Source organism: Xiphias gladius, chromosome 19 (genome assembly GCF_016859285.1).
Source record: "Xiphias gladius isolate SHS-SW01 ecotype Sanya breed wild chromosome 19, ASM1685928v1, whole genome shotgun sequence".
NCBI lineage: Eukaryota > Metazoa > Chordata > Actinopteri > Istiophoriformes > Xiphiidae > Xiphias > Xiphias gladius.
Genome location: NC_053418.1, coordinates 5,746,089 through 5,768,636, shown reverse-complemented (window position 1 = coordinate 5,768,636; position 22,548 = coordinate 5,746,089). Strand labels below are relative to the sequence as shown.

At 42.4% G+C, this 22,548-nt stretch overlaps 1 protein-coding gene across 2 annotated transcripts; it reads right to left on the bottom strand.

The window, feature by feature from the left end:
• Nucleotides 1–695: 695 nt before the first annotated feature.
• Nucleotides 696–22,190, bottom strand: castor1 (cytosolic arginine sensor for mTORC1 subunit 1). 2 transcript variants are annotated; one of them, XM_040155819.1, is made up of 9 exons: nucleotides 21,836–22,190; nucleotides 14,824–14,894; nucleotides 9,715–9,908; nucleotides 8,994–9,129; nucleotides 6,591–6,714; nucleotides 5,785–5,895; nucleotides 4,984–5,066; nucleotides 4,089–4,183; nucleotides 696–1,808 (listed from the first exon to the last, which is right to left on the bottom strand). In XM_040155819.1, exons 1-9 carry the CDS (start codon nucleotides 21,946–21,948, stop codon nucleotides 1,737–1,739), a joined length of 999 nt encoding a protein of 332 aa, XP_040011753.1. In that variant the 5' UTR covers nucleotides 21,949–22,190; the 3' UTR covers nucleotides 696–1,736. The 2 variants fall into 2 exon arrangements, with proteins under 2 accessions (XP_040011753.1, XP_040011752.1); XM_040155818.1 differs by lacking the exon at nucleotides 696–1,808 and having other exon boundaries at nucleotides 1,816–4,183.
• Between the last annotated feature and the right edge of the window lie 358 nt (nucleotides 22,191–22,548).

Below are 22,548 nucleotides of genomic sequence, written 5' to 3'. Positions count from 1 at the left end.
GGGGCTCGGTCCACTGGTGCGCCCCAAGGCTCCGTCCCCCTTAGACCGATCCATCAGTTTAAAGGTGTATCTCGTCCCTACGCAGGTGACGTCCCATTGTACTTTCCGTTTCAGCCTCAGAGTATCGAAAAAAAGTGCCTCTTAAATAAATTTCATCAAAGACCCGGATTTAATTTCCTGCAGGTAAACATGGTGGGTCTTATTCAGACGTCAGTCCCACAGCCTAAAGGATGTGTTGGGTTTGCTTCATCTTCAGTTGAGGTCCAGCTTCAAGCAATTAAGCAGTTGTGTTCGACACCACTCGAGGAACATCACCGACCTGAGCCCCGCTGTACCTCCGGCGGGGGCTTCACCTCACCACTGACTCCAAAACAAAAGGCTTGACACCCTTGAGGCCACGGCTCCAAGACCTCCCTTTAAAAGCAGACACAGGCCAATCACCGCTGGGATGTTACCAAAAGGTCCTTATTATTACAGTCATCTGATGTGTTTCATCCCTTTTAATAACCATAAATTATCTCTTATCCTCACTCATGTAGTTGACTCGTGAGTGATGAATGACAGATTTCAAGGAATTGTCAGCCTCTCATCAGACAGTCACTTTATGTTGGAACATGCATTTTAGCTATGACCCTGCATTTATGCCTTAAGCGTTTAGAAAAATATCTCATGTCAAGAAGCGAACAACCAGTACCTATTTTCAATATTCTTTATTGAATGAAGCAGCACAAAAAATTACAAACGTTTACAGAATACCTTTACTTCAAATTGTACAAAATGTAGTTGTACCAAAGAAAAAAAAATCTAAGTGATATTAGCTTAACTAAAAGTGTATTGTGCAAATAACAAAAAATAAGACATAGTGTTATTGACCTTGCTATTGTTAAGAAATGCTGAACTCTAAAAAAAAAAACCAACACTGACCAAACCTACCGTCCTGTCAGACTGCATTGGTAGTGGTTTTAATATAATCGAACTACCTACACATTCTTCCTCAAACCAAAATGAGCGAGCGCTGTAGTCAAAAAAAATAAAAGCTGTCAGTTTGCTTTATGCGCGAGAATCACTGTAAGATCAACGTTCACACAACTAACCTTGCCTCACACGTTCGGTTTCGCTAAAAGGAAAACTGCAATTGCTGCGAATGGCCTTCGATTTAAAAAAAAAGAAAAAAAAAAGGGTTGTTTAGAAGCATGGCATTATGATATAAACTTTACGGGAAGACTGTGTGTTTATAGCACTGGGGAGTGTGTTCTGCTGTATGTAACAAAATAATATAATGGACAATTCAACTTTAGACCATACACCATGTGATCTGAAGTCCTGTATTAGAGAGAAAGACAGTCTATGATACAGGCTCATATGTCTGACTTTGTGCTTGCGAATTTGAATGTGCAGGTGTGCGTGTGTGTGTGATTGTGTGTGTGTTTAGGAGTGATTGTGGATTTCGTCGCGCATGGACGAGCTTGTGGGCCCCCCCTGCGACTCAGTGCATCCTGCCATAAAAAAAGGTGACACAAACTGAACGTGTGTGCACACCACAAAGAAGTGCTTCTGGTGTCCGTGGCAAGTTCACAGAGGTTAATACTGCGGGCGATGCAGCGCTAGTCTAGGCACCGAGTTAGCCTCCTTCCTGCTGGCCTGCGACCCCCTGGCCCCTGGAGCTGGAGTGGGGGGAGCGATGTGTGTGTGTGTGTGTGTGTGTGGGGGGGGGGTCCTCAAACGGGCTTCAGAAATCAGCTAGTGGCCGGTTCTTTCCTCTGATGCTGCAGCATGTCCGTCACACTCACTATGTCCTCCTCAGGGACCTGTATGAAGAAAAGTGAAGACCGTATTAGTTGATTTCTCCGTGCAGAACAAGCTGTAGATTCAGTTGCTTATTTACACACATGGAACCATTAGCTTTCATCGGGAATTTCTGGCCGTCTGAATAACCGGAGTCCAATATTCGCTCTTCTTTTAGCTTCTGTGTTGGCCTCCACTACGTTGACCGGCTAGTTGCTAAATATGTTGGTCTAATCTTTGGTGTGAAACTGTGAAGCCTAAGGACCGGAAAAGTGGTCTTTTGCTGGAGCTGAATGTGCACTGTAAATCAAACAAACATTCTACAAAACACGCACAACAATTTGCATAGATGGAACGAAACTTCCCACATTCAGCAGTTGCCATGAAATTCCCTGGTGTCAACAGGAATTTCCGTTAGACTTTTTATTGAAGACAAAATGAGTCACTGAAATATGACCCAGACGGTGACCTCCCATCATCCCATATGCACATTCTCTTTAACCTACTCTAGTGACGTCACTTTGTTCTCTTTCATGTTTGGAAATGTCTAAAACTATTTCCGTTGCAACCAGTCTGTCCAGAGGCCTCTGAATGACTTCCATCCTTTCCCTTCTTCCTCTTTACAAATCTGCACTGATTTTTCTAACAAAATTGCAGATTACACTTAAAAAAAAAAGAATAAAAAGGAATACCCCAAAGTATATACGTCCAGTGGCATAAAATAGTTCCGAACTATTGCTACTGACAAAAAGATTTATTGTATTGTAACTATTCGACCAATAGCTAAAGCAATTGCGTAGCCGAGATAATGTCCCCAGTGTGCTTTTACCAAGCAGCGTGGATTCTCAGAAGCGCACAAGCAGAAGTAACTGTGACGTCTCAGCTGGTTCATTTTTTTTACAACGGAATTTGCTATTAGTAGGCCACTCTGATCTAAACTAATCCCACTAACTTTTACGAGGTTATGGTGATTCTCCATTCCATGACGCTGACAAAGTGACTTTCTGTGATTGAGACACTTCACGGTTATGTCAAACGGAAAAGACGTGCTGCAGGGCACAATACAGTTACGATAGTGACTTCCACCCTCGTTGCCACGACACTTTAACAGCGGCCTTAAAAAAAAGTAGGTGGGTAACAGCAGTTGAATGCATGTGGAATACCCAGCGATTCAGCATCTTGATGACTTTCACCTCTGTTCTTTCTTCTTTTTGCTCACCCTTGGTCAGCATACGGTGACTAACCTGATTAAAAAACCGACTCCGGCTGGCGGGGCATTCAAATACTCTGAAATTTCTGATTCACTCGGTGACATTCTGCGATAAGCTTCTGCGTAATGGCAAAACATATGACCCAGATAAACTCTTCGCGGTAATTTTTCAAGATAATGGAGGTAGCAAGAGTTGCTGACTAAGTTCGACAGACAAGACACAGAATTTGTGCAACACAAACGCAAAATCCATCGAGCAACTGTGGGGTCTCAGCATCATTTATGTAGTTTCTACGTAAATTTGCATACACCACACTTTTACATTGTTATACCACGGCTTAGAGTTTTATGGCTTCTTACTGAAAGTTATAGTTATATTAGGCTACGTAATAAAAACTCTTACCCTTACCGAATAATATATAAAGTAATTTTGAGAGGGATCCTTCATTGATGAAGTTTTTACTTTACCTTAATAGTTCATCAAATTTCTTCTATAATTTCTACATAAACATAAAAATGACCAAAATTATACTGCACAGGTAATATTAAAAATGAAATGTATCATGGGATACGACACAGTTTACATGTTATTTGAACAAGGAGTAATTTATTGCTTTCCAAATTCAAAACTCCAAAGAGGCATGTTTTAGGCAGACAGTCATAATGAGATACTTGTGAAATTGTTTGATACTTGTTTGAACTTGTAATGCTTTTGGTCGGGTAATGATATCAGGATGAAATCATTTTATTGGTTTTTAATTGGATTACAATTTTTGTTTTTTTTTTTTTTTTAATTTATAGACAAGGTAACGTCAGTAAAACACCCTCAAAGTGATTTGGAATCACCTGCCTTAAGCAGAGCTGCTGACTAAACCTTACAGGAATTCTGCTTGTGTCTCTAGTGACATATGCTTGTTCTTTATCTGTCTCCATCTCCCACATTAAGAAACAGAGCCCAACCTTAAGTCTTTAAATACCTGAGCTAAGTCTAATACATTTTTTTAATCCACAAATGCATCGAGTTTCCAGTCTTTCGCCTCCATGAACACAGCGGTGGTGGCCTAACTAATGACGTAAGAGGTGCTGGTCTCACCAGAGCGTGGTCGAAACTGAAGGTGCTTATGTAATAGGCAGAGATGTCGCTGTCGGCTAGAGGCTGAGATATCTGGGCGACTATGCCGCATTCATCTAGAAAACGGAGAGTACAGAACAAATACATTGAAGTTAGCATCACAATCCCTGCTTAAGATTGATTAAAAATTGAACCAAAGGACGATGTAAGTCTCTTTCTAGATAAACCCGTTGCCTGTCTGTCTGTGTGTTGATTTGAAAGGAGAAAATCAATTTGACAGTCAAGTCAAGACACAGCATGTGGAATTCAACTTACCGCAGACTGCAAGTGCAAGAACTGTAGTAGAAAAGATGTAAGGCAGTGGAGCTGACACTGTTTGGTGGTCCCATTCATATAATTTGGCAAAAAACTACCCAACCCCTTACAGAGTTTCCAGCTCGACTGGCAAAATAATAATTAATTCATTACGCAATAAATAAATCACAGAAAGGTTAAAATAAAAGCACCTGCAATTTCATCCTTTAAAAATGAAGACCCACAGACACACCAATGAATTTCTGAATTTCACAGAGCGTGTCAGCCACGTGTTAAAGTGTTTCCATCTTAAATCGACAGAAGTTTTTTTTTTTTCCCCAATCAAATTTCTTAGAACACGTCAGTACTGTAACTCAGTATCTGCTCCGTCACCAGAAGAGGACGGCAGCGCCCCAATCATTGACAAGAGAGACAATGGAATGGACCCTCTGTATAACCCAACAAGATTTCTGATCAGATTTATAGCACCAGTCAGACACAAAGTCACCTGATTTATCCCAGCCAGCGAAACACTTCCAAATGACTGACACGCTCTAAACTGCAGGTAGAGTAAGTTACTAAAGAGGTATTCATTGAGGTATTTGAAAGGAAGCGGCCTTACCAAAGCCCAGCGGCTGTCCCCCTATGCGCACCATTCTCCACAGCTCCCCGGAGGAGCTGGTGAAGAGAAGGTCAGCAGGAAACCTAGAGCACAAAGACCAAGCACTGATGTCAACGGAGCAACCGAGTGCAAACATACGCAGGGCCATGTCGGAGACGGACGGGGGGACTACCCTCGTATAGCCATCTCCAGACAAAGCCCGCAAATGAGGACACTGCGACACCTACAAAGCAGTGACGCAATAAATAAAAAAAATTTAAAAAAAAGGGGGGGGGGGCAACAATGATGTAAGCGGTTGTAAAATATACAACTGAGCCGTTTCAATGGAGAAAACAGAATGGTCAACTCTACAGTCCATGTGACTTGGAGCTGATCATTTCAGCAACGCGACCAACTTAGGGTTTATATAGTGTCTTCTTAATGGCTACACAGCCTCTCTGGTTAAACAAATATTACTACGTTATCGTTCTTCATTGTCTGATACTTATTCTTCTGACATAATGCAGCTGTTTGTCTGGAGAATGCAGGCATCAAAAAGTTGTTAAAGCGTCATAGAGCGGCTGCGGCTCTAAATCCAGTTGTCAGACAACATCGGGACTGAGGTAAGCTGTATCTGACAAGTATCAATTAAGCAGACACAGAACTGACCTTCGACTGCCTCTATTAACCCAAAGCAACTCTCACTTCACTTGCTGTCAATAATTCATTGAAGCTGTGGGGCGCTGTTCCTTTACTTATGCCGCTCCGCTGTCTGCGCGCCATCACAGCGCTTCAATCGCGCACAAGTTCAGAGCCCCTTACTGTCTCTGAGCCTCAGTGTCCATCACCAGTGAGATGTAGCCGTCGATGAGGGAGAAGGAGAAGAACTTGATACAGTCCTGGCTGGGAGATGGTTGTGTGCCCTCCTTAGGACTGCAGTGGAGGAAGCACATTCAGCTGGTCATTTAATAAGGGCCCAGGCCATTTGTATTGAAGATGAATATATGGAGTCGTTCGCACATTAAAATAATTCTCAAGACCTGGGCAAAAACAGTGAGTCGGAAGAGAACAGTTGGTTTTTACCTCAAGGGAATCAAAACATGATGATGCATTTTTTACTTTACGTTCTTAAAATGCAAACTAGTTTCATGATAAGTTTTGCAATATTTTGGATTATATATTGAATATATATTATTATCGGTAGGTGTTAAGGACATGTGGCCCGAATCCAACGTATGCAATTTTAAATTTTACACTTACGTAATCTCTGTGACCTTTTTATTGTGTTTCTACCTCACAGAGCTTGTAAAATTAAACTTTTTGGATTAAAAAAAATAAATTAATTAAAATAACCATGGCTGCAAAAGTAGAAAAAACGAAATCTTTGCATTTTACCTCGCCTGGACAACGCTCCTCTGTGTTAACAATATCTGGGTTTGACAAGGGATCAGTGTGTCTCCTGTCACAGTTCTCAAAAATCAAGTCTAATGTGAAATAATCACCTACGAGGGTACCTGTCACGATTAATGCTACTCTAAAGCCCCTGAGCCGACGTTTACTTTGCATCATGTGCTGCCACCGTGTGTTTCAGACGGGTACTGCGTTGGCGGCAGCGAGCGGCGCCTCACCTGCTGGAATAGAAGAGCACGTCGATGAGCGTGGTGGCGATGGATGGCAGCGTGTCCGGGTCCAGAGACATGACGCAGAACTGGTTCTGGGGGATCAGCACTGGGTGAACTGTAGGTATGATGGCTGGAAGAACAGGGGACCGTTTGTAAGAACAGCTTTTCACAGTAAACAAACAGTGGTAGTCCTGTACATCTGCTTTAAAACCCACATTTTCTTATATTTTTCTATTGAATGAAACGACTTTTGAGACATTTCTAAAAGTGAATTTTGACTTGTAAAAAAGGCACCTCTTCGTGCAGGTGGCGAGGCCCCTGTTCTCTGACATTTGCTGCATTTCTGTCCAAAATGCATGTGCTGTATTCCAGCTCTGCAGCAATGCCTCCGTCCTCCAGTAACTCTGCTCTAATATGTTTTAAATATCAGTGGAACTCACTAAACAGTTCCACAAATTAGGCTGTAGCGAAGCACATTTAGTGGTTGAATTTGGTAGGAAGCTCCTTGGTAGGAGTTCCTCTTCTTCTCGTGGATGCTGACACCCATCCTCAACGCCTTAGAACTTCATCTACAATCAATGTCCATGTTTCATAGTTTCATTCAACCTCGGTCCTTAAACTGAGGTTCAGTTGGCAATGTTTTGCCGTATTGTCGCAGATAACCTGCCTCCCTTCTCTATTAAGTTTTCCCAGCTTTATTTTAATCTTCCCTTTCGGTCTTGCAGATGAAAGTAAGGAAACGGAGGCTGTATTTAGGTCACTACTCTGCCTGCTCTTTGACAGCATACCTGGCGGGTGAGAAGTTTCTAAACTAGTCTGACATGTGTGTTGAGTTAAAAAAAAGAAAAAAAAAGAATTGTTTTTCTTTGATAATGACCTAAAGCTGATATCTCAGAGATGCAACGATATGAAAGAGTGTGGAGGGGCTGGAAAACCCTTTTCAGCATGTTCTGCACTTCATGGTGATGAAAATAACTTCCTGTAAAGGATACTGTAATTCAATGCCGTTCAAAGGTCCCCTTTATGTCTGAAAACTAGTGAAGGCCCAGCCCGTTGGCAGGGCTTCATTATACAATAACATATTCTGTAATGTTTGTTTGAGTCAAACATTGCTTTGTTAAGCGCAACAGGTGTCCTTAAACAACAGGTTCCTCCTGCTATAAATACATTTTTCACTTATCTCTTTACTATGCTACGCAGGGTCGATACAGGGTAGGTTAATTTTAGAAAAAGCCGGACTGGAACATGAATTAAATCCTTACAGACACACTTGTTACTGTAACTTGGTAGTCCTTTATGTACTTTAGGTCCTTTATGACATTTTTTGAATATTCAAAGTAATATTCAAAAATGTAATTCCTATTTTACGAAAGAAGATTTTGGAGACTTTAAAAGGTTCCCTGCAAATTTCAGACCAGACCCCAGTTTTGTTTTATCTTGTGCACGGGTAGGAGGACGCACATGCACGCCGTTATTCAACCGACCAACAGGTGGTAGGCACACGACGTGATATGCCGCAACGTGCCAGCGAAGATAGGGAAGAAGACTGCAAGCCACAAACATTGTTGGATTTAAAATGCCTTTTAAAAAAAATTCTTCTCTGCAAATGTTTTATGAGGAACGAAATGCTCTAAAACACATTTGTTAGACCTCAAGGATATTCACCATGTGTCTTAGTGAGTAACAGCGGATGTAAACATAACTTTTGCGGGTTGAGAGGAAAACTCCACAGCACCTCTTTCAGAAAAGCATCTCTGAAGTGGAGAGCAGTTGGCTGGTAGGACGTACGCATGCCGATATGCATATGGTCCGGTCGCCCCATTGGCCCTCTCTCACTACTTGTGTGGCGTTTTCACACAGATTGTGGAACAACGAAGGCCTCGGACGGCCCTGTGAGGCAGTGGGTTTTGAGCGGTTTTGTCTTTACACACCACGACACTGCGGCAGCGCTTGCCGAGTTGAAAAAAATATTAACCATGGGGAGGAACAGTGCTCTCGGTACTCACACAGGCTGGATCAATGGATTGTAACGCTCATTCTGACGCTGAATCACTGTTTATGTCCATAATTGGATTACAGAGAATGAGCTACAGAATCCTGCTGCCTATTTTACAGTCTAAAATAATTCAAGCTGCACAGCTGATCATACACTGCTGATTTTGCAGTTAAAGCTTTTTGATGGATTTTAATCCTGTATGATTCAATTAGGAATTAAATTTGAAAAGCGGTTCTTTAATGGGATTCATTAGTTTGTGCTTTGAATGTAGAATCGCATTTTCTGAAACTAAAACACAGTTACCTTACACTTTGTACAAACAACCTGAAGGTGGTGCTAAAGGATCTTAACGTCATCCTCTGGGCCGAGCCTGAGCAGTCGGCGAATTCTTACTCAGCCGGCGGGACCTCTACCTTCTTTGCCGTTCTTCTGGAGGCGACTGGAAACACCCTGGCAATGCACAGGGACGGACTCTCCCCCCAGCTCCTTGTAGATGTTGAACTCCTCCTCCAGAGTGCCGATGACTACAGACAGGTCTTTCTCTCTCACCTACGCGATATAGATGTGAAACATTAATATTGATGGGAAGACGTTTTAGAGCACTGTAAAAAGTACATAAGCACCTTGATCAACCGGCCATACAAGGTTAGTAAATATCCTGTCGTTTCAGGGTTGGACACTGGCTCACTTTATGGGAATACTTGAGCTCAACCAGCATGTCAACCATTAATATACTTGCTGACACAAACGTCTGTCTAAGCACCATCTATTTTTTGCCCACTTAACACTTTCACATGTACTACCTCAACCAACTTTTTAGTGCCATAAACTCTGTCTGAAATTAATTCCTTAACTGCAAATTTGCTAAGTGGACAAGATGCAGGCAGTGTGTCTCCTATTGTCTGGCAGAGCTCAGTAGGTGAAAGGCTCCTTTGCAAGATAAGAATACAGGAGTTTTTATGCGTTTAGAGAGTTTGGAAAAATTGCTCAAGATCGCTCTAAATTATACAAGAGTGAAGCTTTCAAGTGCCTCTTTCATTTTAACAAGAATCCTTTGAGCTCTGATTAGACCGAAGATGAATAAAGTGGAGTAAAAGCTAAAAAAGTAAAAAGACAAAAGTTGACGGCACTCACCAGGATAAAGTCGGTCTGATAAGTGGAGAGCATGAAGACCGAGACGTGCTGCTGGGCCAGAGGGGCTATGACCGACTTGGCGATCTTGGTCACGCCAACAGCCTGTGAGCTGCTGGAGGCGTTGCCGTTGGAGACCACATTGAGCGGCAGCCAGATGGAGCTTTCTACCTGGAGGTGCTCTGAGGGCTGGAGCTCTGAGCGGGAAGGGAGAAAGAAGGGAAAAGTTGTCCGGGGCATACGTAGACTATGTGCGGATTTCTGCTAATGTATGATGGTGAACATGCCCAGTTAGCAGCGATTTGGTCAGCTGCAGGTCATTTAGATGCTGTTTTAAAGTGGCGCTCCAACCCCTCTTTTACACACAGATATAAGCTTACTTGTGATAGAGAGTACTAGTCAACCTGCTCCGGCGGGGGCTTTCTGAAGTCTGAAAAAGTTATTTTATGTCAGGCCTATATTTGACTGAACATGTGCATTATAAACTGGAGGCATGGAGTTTGAAAGTAGGGGAAATTTAGCTGGCAGGGAAGGTCTGATGAAATATGTTAACGGGTTGCATTACGGGAAATGCAGGATGTGTTGTTTTTGGAACTTGACCCATAGCAGGGACTTCAAAAAGTCAGGATATCCATCTATATAAGCCAGTCCTTCCCTCGAGCTGATTTTGACAATTTGCTTTTTTAATCTGTCTCTTGCAAGCTCCCTATCTTTATGTTAGTGCATACCGAAATGCTCAAGTGCCCTTTTAACTTTGAGGCCAGCTGTCGTTTGACCTTCAAATCACCAAAATCGTCATTTACCGGGGTAATTTATTCCATCGCCATTACGTCACCCAGAGAAGCGGTTTGGGTATACTTTAAAAAAGAAACCCATTGTGTGAAATAATAGTGCAACTGCCACACTAATAAAAAACAAACAGATATTCCCACGAGGAGGAGCTCGTTCTGATGCAGAACTTCCCAAATTGTGTGACTGATATAGCATGTTGAGTAAATGTAAAACTAAAACACAAGAGGATGGCGACATACTTGACAAGACTGATGAAAAAGGTCCTTGAAATCCCCAATGCAGACACTGCCGCTATCAGCTTTACATTATATGTGAGTGTTCAAAACCAAACGAGACAACAGAGCTCTCAAAACAGACTAATCATCAGTGCCGTGCTTCAACTGTTAAAATAAAAATACTGATAATGTAAAATTATTCACTGATATGTCAAGTCATGGTCTTGAGAAAAAAAAAAAAAAAAAAGTATGACAGCATGTGCTAAACACAGCCATGCGGCACCAGTGAAGAGGAAGAGCATTCACAAGCTAAAACAAAACCACCAGGGATGTGACACTGCATATAATATAAAGGGGGGGTGTCACACAACCAACTTTTCTAGAAGCAACACATCAGTGATTTAGTAGCTTCAGAGTAAAAGCCCCTTTTCAATGAAGTGTTTAACGTCTGCACCTCATCACAACTTTATATTATTGGTGGCGTATCTTTATATTTGTGAAGGTATAAACTACGAGGCAGCTTCCTGTTGTTTGCTGCTCAGTATAACATACACACACTTCCCTCGCCCCACCTCCTGTTTCTTCCTTCAGCACAGAGACCTAAAATGCCCCTGCTATTTAAACCGCTATTTAAAAGTAAAAATTATGCTCGGTAGGGGCCAACAGCACCCACACCACCACGAGATGCTTGGCCGCAAAGTGCGAGCTGTGTTGATGTGCTCAGACGCGCGGCTCCTAGTAGGTGGCAAGGGAGGGTAAAAATTCAAATGGGGCGATCCCTCAGATGTGGCTGTGACATCCTGAGTCTCTGAGCCAAAATTGAACAGCAGGATATTTCACTCTTCGTGCTAAAATAAGACCAAAGCTGAAGCTGGCAGCCACCTGGGAAACAGGTGTCTATCCAGGAAGCAAACAAGAAGTTGGAAGAAAGAGATACTGGGTGGTGGGAGAGGTGCACCCTAACCCTCTATCATTTAAATAACGAGTTTAAAGATTGATGCATTAATACCGAGCTCTTCATACACTATTGGAATTTTAAAAACAGAGCAAACCTCTGAATACTGAGTAGGAGGGTAAACTTTCCTTGCATGTCTGAAAGGCATCTTCATTTGAAGTTTCAGAAACCTTTTGTTGGTTAGGGCTTCAGTACCATTCAGCTAACTAAAAATATTAACCAAATGGTATTTACCTCCTGCAGTGAATACTCTATCTTCTTTTTCTTCGTTCCCATCCAAAGGGCAACTAATCTGGTTGGCACGATTTGTCACAGACGGCCCCTTGTGGCCTCGCTACACCAGCTTTCACCCCTTAAAAAAGGCACTCGTTCTCCAGAGGGAGACCCAAAGCACCCAGAGGCGATATATGCCTTTACATTTGTATAAAAGGCCTAGACAAAAATGGCTGGATGATAAGTGTGTGGGACTATGACATGTACACAGAAAGTTACACCTATTAGCCACATCGTTAAAACCAGTGACTGGTGAAGCGAACAACATTGATTATCTTGTTACAATGGCATCTGTCAAGGGGTGGGATATACAGTGTTGGGCAGCAGGTGAACAGTAAGTTCTTAATGTTGACGTGTTGGAGGCAGGAAAAATGGGCAAGAGTAAGGATCTGAGCGACTGGCTACACGACTGGGTCAGAGTATCTCCAAGACTGCGCAGCTTTCTGCATGCGGGGCTGCACAGCTGCAGACCGGTCAGAATCCCCATTGCTGACCCCTGTCCACCGCCGAAAGCGCCTACAGTGGGCACATGAGCGTCAGAACTGGACCATGGAACAATGGAAGAAGGTGGACTCGTCTGATGAATCACTTTTTCTCGCGTGTGCGTCGTTTATCTGGGGAAGAGATGGCAGCAGGATGCACTATGGGAAAATGGTGCTCTGGGCACTGCTCTGCTGGGAAACCTTGGGTCCCAGCATTCATGTGGATGTTACTTTGACATGTACCATATACTTAAACACTGTTGCAGACCAAGTACACCCCCTCATGGCGACGGTATTTCCTGATGGCAGCGGCCTCTTTCAGCCGGATAATGTGCCCTGCCACACAGCAAAAGTTGTTCAGGAATGGTTTCGCAAAGTGTTCAACGTGATGACTTGGCCTCCAAATTCCCCCAGATCTCAAGCCGTTCCGTATTTAGAGGATCTGATGCTAACATCTTGGTGCCTGATACCACAGGACACCTTAAGAGATCTTGTGGAGTCCAAGCCTTGACGGGTCAGAGCTGTTCCGGCGGCACGAGAGGGACCTACACAATATTAGGCAGGTGGTTTTAATGTTGTGGCTGATTGATGTATATTGTTCACCCTGTCCCAAGACTGTAGTCAGAGAGATAAAGGTACATTCTAGAAGCAAAACACTGACAGAGAGCTCTACTGACGTATATTTGAATAACTGGTAGATCTAACCATTATCTGTTTGATTTGTATAACAAGTGTCCAGTGTCCAAAATCAATTTTACAAATAAAGACAGATGCTCATCACAACTGACCAAACGCCCAAAGTGATGTTAAAAAGTCAAAATAACTATCTGTCCAACCCTCAGAAAATATGAAAAAATTCAATTCAAAATTAATTGAAGGAAAAATGGAGACAAGTGCTCACATTTAAGAAGCTCTAAACTAAAAATATTTTATAAATGCCTCATTGATCAACTGAAAACATCTTACTGATCACCCACCAAGCCTTCCTCTGGCACGCTCAAAAAGTTTTTGTGTTTTTGCTTGTATGTCTGTAAACATGCACCAAAGTCCCTACAATTTGCCTAATCTGGGTTTTTAGCCGTAAGTGCAGCTTGAACTTTATCTCCCAAAGAAAATACTTTTTACTGTAAAGCTGCACTTGACCTTTGCAAGTCAGAAGCACCAAACAGCAGCAGCTGCTAAAGTGACAACACAGACAACACTCTTATTATCACCCAACCTTCCCCGTATGTGATGCTTTATTCCAAAGGGATGAGAGAGGCAACAGGCCCCAACAACACTGAATCCAGTCTTCTTTGGACATGAGTCTCATTCACTGACATTACAGAGAAATTTTACACTTTCCCACCAGTGAAAGCACTCAATACCGGAAGTTGGAAGTCAGGCAAATCTGCATTCTGTATTTGAGAAAACATGAAAAGCTTTTCTTTGCTCTAGCTTTTCTTCATTTAAGCTCACAAGACTTGTTTTTTCTTGTACAGCTTTTTTCCCTACATTTTCTGGTTGTCTACACCCATCCTACCGCATTTGGTCTGTGAAGGAAGCAAGGAAGGAAGGAAGTAACATTGGAGTGGTAAAACAACAGAATGTTGTGGCCTATTTCAAAACTACGTACTGGTTCTGACCATGTTTTGAGTATGTGGCATGTTCATACAGAAAATCTGCTACTCACTGCTGTTGCTGCTCACAACTTATAAATGTTAGAACAAATCGTGTGCAATGGTGAGACAGCTTCATGAAGATTTCAGAAAACATAAAATAAAGTACTGAATCTTTGGAAAAACATTGTGCCTTCTGTTTGTTAAAAGAGCACTCAAGCTATTTAATATTGTACTTCAATACAGTTGGGGAACTCACAAAGACAGACAGGAAAAAAAGGTACAAATTGATACAGCAGAGGAAGATTTTCTGATTTTTAGTCCCTGTAAAATTGCTGGATCCAACATTTCCCACAATGTAAATCCATAACATCTTTTCTAGACCTTCGCTGTCTGATAATGGGCATGCCTTTCAAACTCCACACCCCAGTTTGCAACACAGGCTTTCCATTAAAAAAGGGAAGTCTCCAGACCCACACTGAGATAACCCTGATGGCATCACTCCAGAGACACAAAATAACGGTTTCTGTTGTGAACTAGTGAACGGATCTCGAAGTGTAAAATCGGTAGTGTTCCACTTAAAGTTCCCAAATTTGAAAGTAGCTTCCTGAAATTTTTGTTTGGTTTCCATCAATGCATGTCTGGCATCATTTTCTGTTGGTACAAAATATTATAATAACTGCAGAAATTTATACTATATAGATTAGTATATGGTGTATTCTGTCAGTATTTAGTGTACAAATACGACTAGAGTGGTGTGGAAGGACAACAGATGTACGTGCACAAGGGCGTTTTACCTTTGAATCCTTCCTCATCAAGGACAACCGTGTAGTTCTCTGGTGTCTCCGTCAGACTGAAAAACTTACATCTGGAACAGGAGAGGAAGTACAGATGGAGAGAGTCATGTGGTTGGAAGTCAAGAAAACATGAAGGCAGGAGATAAGGAGAAGAGAGGAAGGAGAAAGAGAGAGGGAGAACAGTGTTATTCGTTTTAGACCAACAAATGGAGGTTCAGGTCTTCATAACAGTTACCAGGAATCAAGTAAGTGGGGTTCAAAAGAAAATGTGCGAAGGGTTCAGGACTAAGCTGTCACTCATTTAGCACAGGCCCAAGCTCAGTATTATGCCAGCATTGCTGCTTTGTCTACAGCAAATGGTGGGTGACACACCAAACTGGGGCACTGCTTCAGTTACCAAGTGCTGCATTCAAGGAAGGACCACTATAATACTGCTAAATGTGATGATATGAGAGTTCAGAATTCATGGGATTGTATATATGCATCTGCTATGGAAATCAAGTCCGTAACTTGCTTAAATGTCTCTGCATTAGAACTGTTGAGGTTTGCATTTTTCAAGCTTTAAGTCCACAAACTTTAAAAATTACTAATGAGATCGTCTTCCACCTTGTTCTAAAAAAACTTGGGTTAAATATTGAAAAGACAGTGCAGTTTTGCCAACTGATATAGCCCATTGGGGTTAAAAATTTACAAAGTAAAGACAGAAAAAAAGCTGGTATAAAGTTGTTGTTATTTGGGATCTCAGAACTGCTCTCTATAAAACAGAAACCATCAAATTCCTTGATTACAATTTACTATACTTTTTCTCTCCAGTTTGGTATTTGTGTCTTCATTGGGCTTGGGGCCAAAACCATTGGCTTTCAAAGGCTGTTGCTTGGTCGGGCCCCAGTGTTCAGTTCTTTTGAATGTTCCCTTTGTGAAATGATGAAAAAGGGCAGCAGGGGTAGGAGGGGGGAAAAAAAGGCCCATGGGATTTGGTACAGGTTGAGGAAAGAACTGGGCGGTAAAACACACATTTTCTTGGATTAGATCCATTTTTGAGACCAATATACATCAAATCAAGTTTCTGGATGGGAGAAATTCCTCTTTTTCTACATCCAAAGAAATTTAGTTGGTATAATAGCAAAAACAAAGAGACTGGAATAGAGCTGAAATGTTTGATGAGCTGTAGGCAGAGAGAACAGATTACTGCGTAACTTAAGAGATGGACTGGCCCTGCAGCCTCTGGTTCAACTTGGACATTAATGGTGACTTTGACAAGACAAACTTGTCTACAATCTTCACTGGCCATTCCAGACCTAAACATTTTACTTTGGGCTTTCAATACACTCTCAACTCAAGCTCAGTCTCCTGAGGGCTTCAAGCTTCAGGCTATAGTGGTTTTTGTTACTTTTTTGAGTAGACCTCCTACCAGTGTCAAGACTCCTTACCAGAATATAATGCAGATAGGAGTTCAAAGTGGGAGGGGTTATTTCAGGCGTCCGGTGTTGTTGAAGTACAAGTTTTGCTTATTTTCATCACAGACAACATTAGGTTAGTGGAGCACTTCAAAGAGTTGGATGGGCTTAAAATCCTCCTGTCTTAATCATGAGTAGTCATGAAGTAGTTATCTGGTTCTTTGATAAAACTCAATCATACAAACCTGTGTACGTAAAAATTTCAGAAGAAAAGTCAACTACAACTTCAAAGAAGCACTTTGATAAGAAAATCTCAATCACTGAGCTTGAAATTCTCTTGCGTGTGTTGCTAATGGCGAGCTGAAGATAAGATTACATTTTATAGAATCCTGAAAAAACAGTTTTGGATTCTGGATGAATTTTAAATTACTTCTGCAACCATGCTACCAATTGGAATCAAGCTCTGATTCGCATCTCTGCCAAGCCTCTTCTTCATAGCAATGGTGGCTGGGGTTCATCATGGGTATTGCACGATTTAGAGCCATCCACTATTAACAGGTCATAAAAAGGAAATGATTAAAACTGATTGCTCTATCTTAAACCTACTGTATCATTAAATTATCCAAAAGACTATATGATATTTCTGTGGTGAGGAACATTGAGGATAACATCTGAAGAAAACTTCCATATTACTTCTGGAACTAATGGATCATCCCACTTTCTCAACTGTAGTAATGCAAACAAGATAAACTGTAAGGGCATCGACTCCTGGATTGAAATGCTCTTTTGTATTTCACCCCAACTTTGTTATTTAGGGAGATAAGATTAGTGTTACATAAATATCCAGCCTAGTGCAAAAACAAATGTATGCTTCAAAAACAAATGTCTGACATCTTTTTGGATATACATCTAAGTGAGTCACTAAAGGACAAAATGAAAGCTTTTCTGAGAGGATGTCCACTAACACAAGGAGATAGCAAATACAAATACAAAGTACCATCTGCGATATGGCTCTAAGCAACCAAAAGAAAGCTTTCGCCCTTAAAAAAATTCCTTGTTATTGAGTTAGTAGGGCTAAAAGCCTTCATTTTTGCTAGAGAGAAGCTATGAGCAATTTTTAAATGGGTGACCTCTCTTTGTTTTCTTTGAATCCCTAAAAAACGAAGTGCTACACATTCCTGTTTTCTTAAAACATCTCACTGTACACACACCTCTCTTCCTCTGCTTATCAGTCAGCTGAGGCTATTACAGTAGAAGCCTGAGTGAGACCGCCTGACTCAGCAAACAGTAATCCCTACCGTGAGATGGGACAATCACGCCACTGAGAGACAAAGAGAGAACACTGTAATACTAACTGCCAGCTGTGTTAGCAAGCTCAGCCAGCCCATTGTGTTATAATACCCCCCTCATTTCCTGTCGACCCTTCACCTTCCCCAGCTCACAGTTTCCTGCAGGTAGTGTACATCGAACAGCCGCAACATTAAAACCAGTTACCGGTTTACATGTACATGCATACACACACACACACACACACACACACACACACACACACACATATGAAAAACACCTGCAAGGCAGCCAAACCTCTGCAATGCATTGGTCGTGTGCTGTCAAGCAACCTGAGCGAAATCCATCTGTGAGACAACTGTGCTTGTTTGGTTTCCTGTTTGTGAAGTACAGATAAGACAGATAAGCTTCATTACACAATACTGACAAACATACTGGAAAATTAATTTGCCTAACATTGTTTTTATGATGACTATTCAATCCTTTTCATCACTCTGTCTAAAGAAGCTTGCATTTACCTACAATCAGTGAAACCCACGGAGGAAGAGAAAATTTGACATCTCTTGTTGCAGAAATTCAGTATTAGTTTTCTTCCTATTTCCATCTAAAAACTGAATCTGCTCAACACAATTAAGATTTTGTATTACTTAGTAGAATTTAGTGGAATAAATGCATATAGAGATTTGACAAATTGCAGTTCCAGGGACCCACCGAATCCACAACAAAGATTTCTTAGCTTTCTAAAGGGAAAAGCAGACAAGCAGAAAACAAACACAGCCCAATGGAAACACAGTATCTAAAGGTTAAGCTCACTATGGACGACATGTTGTTGTATTTAATAATTGATTTATCATGCCATTTATCAATTAGAAATCCCTAAAAATGTGCGAGTTTCAGCTTTTCTAATGTGAGGAATTATTGCTTTTTCTTTGATTCATATCACTGTAACTTGCATCTTTTTGGACTTTTTGGAACTTGCAATGTGCATTTTTCATCATTATCAAGCATTTCATTATGATTTGCTGACAAGTTGATTTCCTGTACAGCACTCTGTAACAGTGACACAGCCTGTGTCTGATCACTGGTTGTAATGAGTTCGAAATAACAAGCTCCCTCTACTGAAGCATGAAGGAACATGAAGAGGAGGAGACGGAAAACAACCAAAAGACAGGAGGAAGCAACAGGTAGCCAGGGAGCGGCTGAGAGGGGAAGATGAAAACCAAGCACACAAGAGTCTGGACTTTGATCCAGCTGCACAAAACAACGGGCGGTAGTGGTAGCGAGGGAGTGAAGGTGGGCGGCGCTGGGGTGTCTGCAACTGATGCTCCAGCTGAGGAAACATGATAAGAGTTGATGTTGTTGAAGTGCGTGGAGCGAGCCTCGAGCTATCTCAGCCCCATCGTCAGTGGACGACCAAGCTGTCTGCTACCTTCACAGCTTCCTACAAAACCGTTCTATAGCGTTCTCATGGGCTCCACTTTTTTTAGAACAATGGGGAAGGTTTTTTTTTTTTTTTCTTGAAATCCCTGCTTGTTATTAAAGGGTGGGGGAGAGATTGGGGGGGCAGACTTGTATATGTGTTGGTAGCGAGAGCCCCAACCTTGACAGATCACTGAAGCAGACAAGTGGAAAAATCCCCACTGGGTTTCTGGCTCAGCTGAGGCATTGTTCCAACCCATGCTCTCGTTTGTGAGCTGCCGAAAGGGAAGAAAGGCGGACTGTGTGGAGCCTGTAGGGCTGCATCCAAAGTACAGGAATGCTGATATATTGGGCTGATACTGGGCTTTGATAATTACCACACCCATAGACTCCAAAACAACAACTAAGGACTATACAAGACTACAAACTGCTTGCGAGTCCATGGTCCATATTTTTTTGTCAATTGTAAGGGGGATTCATTCACATCCTCGGGTATCTAATAGAATCTTATAATACATGGCTGATGCAGAAATGCATTCACTTTTTGCAACAGTGCACAAAGATACACACATATTCCCACACTCAATCTCTAGCCTATAGCTGATGCCACTACACAAAAAGTGGATCTTATTCGAGGTCTAAACTTAAAAAAATGTTCGACTTTCCTCATATCGTTACACTGCTCATGACACGTTGTCTGAATAACTACAAACACAACTGACATTTTCAGATTAACAGTGTGGCCGACACTAGGCACGCTGTGTCTCGTCAAATGAGGGTTCTTATTTCTAGAAAAGGCAGAGATGCTCCTGTGACTACTTTCCTCTCTTGCCCCACAGATTTCTTAATGCGTCAGTTATGTTGGATGATGTTGGAGGAAAATCTACCTCGTTACAATTTAAGGATAACCCTGGCTCCTAGAAGTGACTACCTATGCTGCTGCTTTCAAATCACTTTGTGTGGGGAGCTGTTCTCTAATGAATGGCAGGGGCCGGAAAGAGGGAGATGGCAATAACCAACCGAGAAAATCAGGCTTGTTTGTGCTCCACGATTGTTTTGAGTTGCAATGAACTCAATCGTCTCCACCTGGCGAAAGTTTGACCAAAGAAAAAAAAAAAAAAAAAACATCTGCTTCAGTAAAAGAACAGGAAAAACTAAAATGGCACTCAGTAGAGTGCATACCTCTGCCAAAGCCAAATATTGACAAAAATGTCCAAAAGTGCCTTATCTCGCAATGCGAAGAAGGAAGAGATAAATCATTCCTAGATCTGCCCCTTTATCTGGATCCAGAGCAAAAATGTAACGGGTTCTTCGCTGACCCGTGAACCATCCCTCCATCAAGTTTGGTGCAAATCGTTTCAGGTCTTTTTTTGCGTAATCCTGCGGACAAATAAACAAAGCAACCAAGAAACAGACATGGGTGAAAACAAAAACCTCCTCGGTGGAGGTAACGAGCCAAAACACATCCGCACCGCATTTTGATGACATAAAGTACATCCAGTATCTCCGTAACACACTGTAAAAACAGACAAGCCTGCTAGACCAAGGAAGTGCAGCCTGCAATGCTTCTTCTGGTTCATTCTGGGCTCAGCTTTTCCTTTTTCCCAGACAGACTACTCCACAGAGCCCGTTCAAAGGAAAATTACTGCAAATCTGAACACAGTTCTTGATCATCTAGAGTGACTCATTATGACCCTGGCCCATTCCGATGCAATTACAGTACATCTGTGTATTATTCCAAGTTATTTCCTTAGTGCAGAAGTTGATAAGGTGGGGCAAGTCACACAGTGTGTGACACAGTGTTTCTGGTATGGACATGTCAAAGCCTACTATATTGCCCAATAGCCTGTGACAAATGAGCACGGATGGAGGCAGCTAGGCATGAACAGATGTGAAATTTAAATCTGTTATCGCTGTGTCATGTGAGAAGATATGGACAAGAAGTGTTTTCCAGGATCGTGATCCCCTCACGCAGGCACGGGCTAGTCCTGTTACCTTGAAAACTGATTATTAAAGGGTTGTTCTGTACACACAGGATGCTTAGGATAAGTAAATCCTTGAGGACAAATGTGATATCTGGATTTGGGATTTCACAGAGCACAAAGGGGATGAAGGGGGGAAATCTTCCCTGACATTTGCTTACACCTTCTCCGCAGCCTGACATGAGAGCCGCAGCTTAGCCACTGTCTGGCCTATATCATGGGCAGCTTGAAGACAGATGTTGAGCTCGTCTTCTGGCCATGCATATGTGGGGCAACAAACAATTACATAACAACGGGAGGATATACGGGGATTAACTGAAAACTGGCACTAATGCCAACGTGAGATCTGGACGACGTGCAAACTGGATGTTGGTTTTGGGTAAAGGAGGTCAAGGGTCAAGTCTGTGCTGGAGAAACGGGATCCAACCAAAATACAGTGGAGGGGCACGGCATGCTTTTTAAGACGCTTGGTCAATTGCTGGTCCTATGCTCAGTAGAGGAAGCCTGCATTAACAGGAATCCATGCATGCATTTTACGGGATTATAAAATAAATGCATATTAACATATGCGGATGCAGTCTTAAGTAAACTGCTGCAGGTTTTGTGCAAATATCGCCCAGTTTCTTAGGAAACACAATGGATGCAATCCTATCTCCACTGCAAGAACACAAGGAATATTATGTTTTTGGCCGATACGCAGTTTCCCACACGTTCAGTATCTGTCATAAACTACGGTAATTCCCTAATGCTTTATGCATTGAGGTGTATCGTTCACGGAGGCAGAGCAGGGCATGCACAGGCAAATAGCCCAGCAAAGCCTCGGCAATCCAATGAATGAAGGGGCGCTGTAGGTTATCTCAAATATCTGTACTGGATTACCAGGATTGATTCCCACCGGAGAGACACCAACTCGACCAGTCCTCTTACCGTGTCCTGTTCCGGAGAAATATCAGTTTAATCAGGGGGTGTGTGAAATTCACCAGCCCATTCTTGGATATGCTGGTGACCCGTAGCCTGTGGTCCAGTATGTGCAAGTCCATATTGTCGGTTGCGAGCGGCGCAGTCTCTTCTGTGTGTGTGTGTGTGCATGCGGCGGGGAGAAGACGCCTTCCTAGCCGAACGATACCATTCAAATGTCGAACGGAGGCCCGGACGACGAGCACTACCGACGAACAGGACCACCGCGTCCCGGCTGCGATAGTCCAGACGCCCGAAGAAATCCGACTCGCAACCCGCTGAACTACTGTATATTCAAATAAAAGGGACAGCCCCGGACACGACACGCCCCCACCCCCGCTCTTAAAGCCACAGCTCACACATGCACAGGGTGGTCAACTCATAAAAAGCTGCCAGCAGAAATTTGACTTCCGATTTGTTCATTCAAAACAAAAGTGGAGGGAACTCTCATGACAGCTACGTGGCCAGAAGGATCACACCCCTGTCTAGCTGCATTCACCTGTCTACTGGGGCTGTTTTTCATCGTTTGGCATAAATGTAATTTCACGTTTTAATTTGGATTTTTCCTGTTTCCTACATCCAGTTATCACCTCACCACCCCTTCTGGAGACTGGGGACAAATGGGAATCGCTGCTTTAGACGGTTGTGCCCTTCAAACCGTGTGGCCGCCGAAATGGTCTGAC

Bases quoted from the DNA above. Each gene is read 5' to 3' on its own strand.
- castor1 (XM_040155818.1), bottom strand. From the start codon at position 21,948: ATGGACTTGCACATACTGGACCACAGGCTACGGGTCACCAGCATATCC. The intron at 5,896-6,590 runs GTGAGGCGCCGC...CCTCCACTGCAG, and splicing joins GTGCTCTTCTATTCCAGCAG to TCCTAAGGAGGGCACACAAC. The intron at 4,184-4,983 runs GTAAGGCCGCTT...TCCGTTTTCTAG, and splicing joins GGGACAGCCGCTGGGCTTTG to ATGAATGCGGCATAGTCGCC.